The sequence below is a fragment of the Coccinella septempunctata genome, chromosome 6 (assembly GCF_907165205.1).
Source record: "Coccinella septempunctata chromosome 6, icCocSept1.1, whole genome shotgun sequence".
NCBI lineage: Eukaryota > Metazoa > Arthropoda > Insecta > Coleoptera > Coccinellidae > Coccinella > Coccinella septempunctata.
Genome location: NC_058194.1, coordinates 2,503,015 through 2,509,579, shown reverse-complemented (window position 1 = coordinate 2,509,579; position 6,565 = coordinate 2,503,015). Strand labels below are relative to the sequence as shown.

The 6,565-nt window shown below is 36.8% G+C and overlaps 1 protein-coding gene across 1 annotated transcript; it reads left to right on the top strand.

Annotated features, from left to right (window-relative positions):
* Window positions 1-3,496: 3,496 nt before the first annotated feature.
* LOC123315417 lies at window positions 3,497-6,064 on the top strand. Its single transcript, XM_044901104.1, has one exon. It carries the CDS (start codon window positions 3,497-3,499, stop codon window positions 6,062-6,064), a length of 2,568 nt encoding a protein of 855 aa, XP_044757039.1.
* The last annotated feature ends 501 nt before the right edge of the window (window positions 6,065-6,565 follow it).

Genomic DNA, 6,565 nt, shown 5'->3' with positions numbered 1-6,565 from the left:
AATAAGCTGAATCCATTGCGAGCATTCCCAAAAGCCTATCTCTCACCGTTCAGATTTTCATTTTGGAAATGTCATTTTTCAAAAGTTGAAAATTTCAATCTGCAATATCTCTTGTTATATTCGTCTGATCCAATTTAGATTTCTGGTTTCGTGATCAGCATTGATCAGGCTTCCATTCCAGCTCATAAACTAAATATCGAAAATCTCGATTTTTTGGGTCAAAAATGAGCAAGGGCTTAGACCCCCCTAAAATGACCTATTTGCTCCTCTGCATAAAAATCAGGGTGTCCTACTACTGTCTTAAGATATGGAGTGTATAGTACTTACTTTTTTGATTCAACCAAACCTAACAGTTGATGGTTCAATAGAGAATTGCACTCCAGAGAGCAGTTCAAATTGAACTGGAAAAGGAAAAATGGAAAAACAATAAATTCGATTTTTCTTTAAACAACGTCGGATATTTGAAGGTTCATCATGAAAATATAGATTTTCGAATATGCTGAATCTATAGCAAGTATTCCTGAAAGCCTATTTCTCACCGTTCAGATTTTCATTTTGGAAATGTCATTTTCCAAAAGTTGAAAATTTCAATCTGCAATATCTCTTGTTTTATTCGTTTGATCAAATTCGGATTTCCGGTTTCATAATCAGCATTGATAAGGCTTTCATTCCAGCTCAAAAACTAAATATCGAAAATCTCGATTTTTTGGGTCAAAAATGAGCAAGGGCTTAGACCCCCCTAAAATGACCTATTTGCTCCTCTGCATAAAAATCAGGGTGTCCTACTACTGTCTTAGGATATGGAGTGTATAGTACTTACTTTTTTGATTCAACCAAACCTAACAGTTGATGATTCAATAGAGAATTGCACTCCAGAGAGCAGTTCAATGTGAACTGGAAAATGAAAAATGGAAAAATAATAAATTCGATTTTTTTTTTAACGAACTCAGATATTTGAATGTTTATCATGAAAATATAGGTTTTCAAATAAGCTGAATCCATTGCGAGCATTCCCAAAAGCCTATCTCTCACCGTTCAGATTTTCATTTTGGAAATGTCATTTTTCAAAAGTTGCAAATTTCAATCTGCAATATCTCTTGTTATATTCGTCTGATCCAATTGGATTATCAGCATTGATCAGGCTTCCATTCCAGCTCAACAACTAAATATCGAAAATCTCGTTTTTTTGGGTCAAAAATGAGCAAGGGCTTAGACCCCCCTAAAATGACCTATTTGCTCCTCTGCATACAAATCAGGGTGTCCTACTACTGTTTTAGGATATAGAGTGTATAATACTTACTTTTTTGATTCAACCAATCCTAACAGTTGATGATTTGATAGAGAATTGCACTCCAGAGAGCAGTTCAAAGTGAACTGGTAAATGAAAAATGGAAAAACAATAAATTCGATTTTTTTTTCAAACGAACTCAGATATTTGAATGTTTATCATGAAAACATAGGTTTTCAAATAAGCTGAATCAATTGCGAGCATTCTCGAAAGCCTATCTCTCACCGTTCAGATTTTCATTTTGGAAATGTCATATTTCAAAAGTTGCAAATTTCAATCTGCAATATCTCTTGTTATATTCGTCTGATCCAATTGGGATTTCCGGTTTCGTAATCAGCATTGATAAGGCTTCCATTCCAGCTTAGAAACTAAATATCGAAAATCTCGATTTTTTGGGTCAAAAATGAGCAAGGGCTTAGACCCCCCTAAAATGACCTATTTGCTCCTCTGCATACAAATCAGGGTGTCCTACTACTGTTTTAGGATATAGAGTGTATAATACTTACTTTTTTGATTCAACCAAACCTAACAGTTGATGATTTGATAGAGAATTGCACTCCAGAGAGCAGTTCAAAGTGAACTGGAAAATAAAAAATGGAAAAACAATAGATTCGATTTTTTTTTAAACGAAGCCAGATATTTGAAAGTTTGATATGAAAATATAGGTCTTCAAATAAGCTAAATCCATTGCGAGCATTCCCAAAAGCCTATCTCTCACCGTTCAGATTTTCATTTCGGAAATGTCATTTTTCAAAAGTTGAAAATTTCAATCTGCAATATCTCTTGTTATATTCGTCTGATCCAATTGGGATTTCCGGTTTCGTAATCAGCATTGATTAGGCTTCCATTCCAGCTCAGAAACTAAATATCGAAAATCTCGATTTTTTGGGTCAAAAATGAGCAAGGGCTTAGAGCCCCCTAAAATGACCTATTTGCTCCTCTGCATAAATATCAGGGTGTCCTACTACTGTCTTAGGATATGGAGTGTATAGTACTTACTTTTTTGATTCAACCAAACCTAACAGTTGATGATTCAATAGAGAATTGCACTCCAGTAGCAGTTCAAAGTGAACTGGAAAATGAAAAATGGAAAAAAAATAAATTCGATTTTTTTTCAAACAAAGTCAGATATTTGAAAGTTCATCATGAAAATATAGGTTTTCAAATAAGCTGAATCCATTGCGAGCATTCTCGAAAGCCTATCTCTCACCGTTCAGATTTTCATTTCGGAAATGTCATTTTTCAAAAGTTGAAAATTTCAATCTGCAATATCTCTTGTTATATTCGTCTGATCCGATTGGGATTTCCGGTTTCGTAATCAGCATTGATAAGGCTTCCATTTCAGCACAAAAACTAAATATCGAAAATCTCGATTTTTTGGGTCAAAAATGAGCTAGGGGTTAGACCCCCCCAAAATGACCTATTTGCTCTTCTGCCTGAAAATCAGGAAGTTCAACTACTGTCTTAGGATATGGAGTGTATGATACTTACTTTGTTGATTCCACCAAACTAAACAGTTGATGATTCAATAGAGAATTGCACTCCAGAGAGCAGTTCAAATTGAACTGGAAAATGAAAAATGGAAAAACAATAAATTCGATTTTTCTTCAAACAACGTCCGATATTTGAAAGTTCATCATGAAAATATAGGTTTTCGAATATGCTGAACCTATAGCAAGTATTCCTGAAAGCCTATCTCTCTCCGTTCAGATTTTCATCTTGAAAATGACATTTTTCAAAAGTTGCAAATTTCAATCTGCAATATCTCTTGTTATATTCCTCTGATCCAATTGGGATTTCCGGTTTCGTAATCAGCATTGATCAGGCTTCCATTCCAGCTCAACAACTAAATATCGAGAATCTCGATTTTTTTGGGTCAAAAATGAGCAAGGGCTTAGACCCCCTAAAATGACCTATTTGCTCCTCCGCATACAAATCAGGGTGTCCTACTACTGTCTTAGGATATGGAGTGTATTATACTTACTTTTTGATTCAACCAAACCTAACAACCTAACAATCATGAATATGAATATACAAAGTATATCGAAAAAAGTTGACCAATTCAATTCTTACATGGCTGAGTTAAATCCTGATGTTGTCTGCCTAACGGAGCACTGGCTTCGAAAAGGGCATATGGACGTTCTGAATATGCAGAACTATCGAGTAGCCTCGTCTCTTTGTAGAGAAAATTCTATTCATGGTGGAACAATGATTCTTGTAAAGGACGGATTAAAATATAGGAATCTGTCGGAGCTTCTTTCCTCCACTATTGAGAAGCACATTGAGATTTCGGCGGTCGAACTGAACAAGCGAAAATTGGTAGTAATTGCATTATATAGACCTCCGACTGGCGATTTTGATCTGTTTGTGAACGTTGTTGACAAGATGTTGTCCGAGGTGGCTGAGAGGTTCCCTGCTCATGAAGTATACTTGGCAGGAGATTTCAACATAGATTTCCTAGTGGAAAGTAACGATATGAGAGACTTGTTGAATCTACTTAAATCTCATGGGCTGGCTATAACGTCGACATTGCCAACACGGGTTACCAAGACAAGCAGTACCTGCATAGCTAATGTATTCACAAATAAAGACTTGGACAATATTAAGGTGAGAACAATAAATATGCATATGTCGGATCATCGGGCACAACTATTGGCGATAACTGAAAAGCGGATAAAGAAGGAAAAAGTGAAAAAGATTAAAATAAGAGATATAAGTGACCACAATGTGCAGATATATAAACAAAAGCTTCTGTCATATCGGTGGTTGGATATCTTGAGGGAGAAATCTTCTGAGGAGATGTTCAACACGATCTATGAAATTATCCTGAAAGATTACAATGAATGCTTTCCAGTGAGGTACAGACCGGAAAAGAGTAAAAATAATTATTATTTCACTGATGTGCAGATAAGGATGAAAAACAGATTAGATGCGTTAGCAGTAAGAGCAGCAACAACGAAAAGTGATGAAGATTACCGGGTTTACAATAATTATAAGAGATTGTTTCACCAAGAAATTGCTGAATCGATAAAGCAGAGAAATGCCTCATTTATAGAAAACTCAGAGAATAAGCAGAAAGCTATATGGCACCTCATTAGGACAGAAACAAATAAGAAACGGAAATCTTCAGCCAAGACCTCACTATGTGCTGAAAATTTAAATACCTATTTTTGTGAATTGGGTGAGACAGTTGCTGAAAGTATACCTGTATCAGAGATCAGACCCGAAGATTTCCTGAAAAATGTCAAAATAGATAACAGTAAATCGTGTTACTTTCGTCCTACCACACCAGAAGAGATTGAAGCAATTATAGGAAATCTGAAAAAAAAATCTGCCACAGATGTGGATGATTTTTCAGTGGAACTATTGAAGAAGATAAAAAGGGAATTATCCGATCCTTTGTCGTTCGTTGTGAATAAGTGTATGGAAGAGGGAGTGTTTCCTGCTGTGCTGAAACGGGCAAAGGTAGTTCCAGTTCACAAGGGAGGTGATGCCGATCAAGAACAAAATTACAGGCCCATATCAATTTTGCCAGTCCTGTCTAAGGTGCTGGAAATGGCAATCAAGGAGAGATTGGTTGATTTTTTTGAAAAGAACAAATTTTTCTCCGATCATCAACACGGCTACAGGGGGGGCAGATCGGTTGTGACAGCCATATGGGAAGTTCTCAAGCTTACTGCTGCAGCTTGGGATGGTAATGACATTGCTGAGTTGTTGTGTGTTGATCTTTCAAAGGCTTTCGACACCGTTGATCATGGTACGTTGCTTGAGAAGCTGTTTTACTATGGAGTGAGGGGCATTCCACTTAAGTTAATTGCCTCATACTTATCTGAGAGAGAACAACTGGTTACCTGGTTGAATGAGCAGTCCACCAGCCGAAAGATTAAGATAGGTGTCCCGCAGGGTTCGGTGCTTGGCCCAATCCTTTTTTTGATCTTCATTAATGACCTGATCTGGAATATAAGTTTTTATGGAGCTGTACTGTTTGCTGATGATACCTCTGTTATGCTGAGAGGTAAAAGTGTGGACGAGATACGAACTAAAGCGGAGAAACTACTGGAAGACATCGGAAAGTGGTTTCAGGCGAATAGACTGAAAATGAATGAGAGCAAGACACAGCAGCTCACATTTTCCCATGCATTGGATCAGAGAGCCTCCGTTAAGTTTTTGGGAGTCCATTTGGAATCTGGACTAGGCTGGAGGACCAACATTGATGGACTGGTAGCAAAACTGTCAGTGGCTGTGTATTCCATTCGACGGGTGAAAATGTGCACAACATATGAAATGGCCAGGCTAACTTATTTTGCCAACTTCCATAGTGTGGCCTCCTACGCCATTCTTTTTTGGGGTAGTTCATCGGAAGCGCAAAGAGTGCTTTTACTCCAGAAGAGGGCTATAAGGGCTCTTTTCGGCCTTGGACCCAGAGACAGTTGTAGAGAGGCATTCAGGGCTGGGGGCATCTTGACTGTCCCAAGTATTTTCATATCATCCACACTGAAGTATGTGCATGCTAATATCAGAAACTTCCCGAGGAATATGCAGAGGCATCCATATGGAACAAGAAATAGAACAGCCTTAGAAATACCCTTTCATCGTCTAACATCGTCACAGCAATTTGTTGATTACTGGGGAGCCGTTTTGTACAATTCGATACCGGATACTATAAAACGGTTAAATGCTACAAGATTCGACAGGGAGATAAAGAGGGCTCTGTTGAAGACTACTGTATATAGCTTGAAAGAATTTTTGGACCGGCCTTCATTCTTTTTTACATGAATAAATGGATCAACAATGTTTTGTTTTATGTGTAATTGTGGTACTAGTCCTTCACAAAATAACTTACATATTTTTTGAATACTATTGTATTTGATTTTTTTTCTTTGACGCTTCCTGTATCTTGATACTGAGAATTATTAAATTATTATTATTATTATTATTATAACAGTTGATGATTCAATAGAGAATTGCACTCCAGAGAGCAGTTCAAAGTGAACTGGAAAATGAAAAATGGAAAAACAATAGATTCGATTTTTTTTTAAACGAAGCCAGATATTTGAAAGTTTGATATGAAAATATAGGTTTTCAAATAAGCTAAATCCATTGCGAGCATTCCCAAAAGCCTATCTCTCACCGTTCAGATTTTCATTTCGGAAATGTCATTTTTCAAAAGTTGAAAATTTCAATCTGCAATATCTCTTGTTATATTCGTCTGATCCAATTGGGATTTCCGGTTTCGTAATCAGCATTGATCAGGCTTCCATTCCAGCTCAGAAACTA

Excerpts from the sequence above, each read along its gene's own strand:
- LOC123315417 (XM_044901104.1), top strand. The coding sequence starts at position 3,497 with ATGATTCTTGTAAAGGACGGATTAAAATATAGGAATCTGTCGGAGCTT.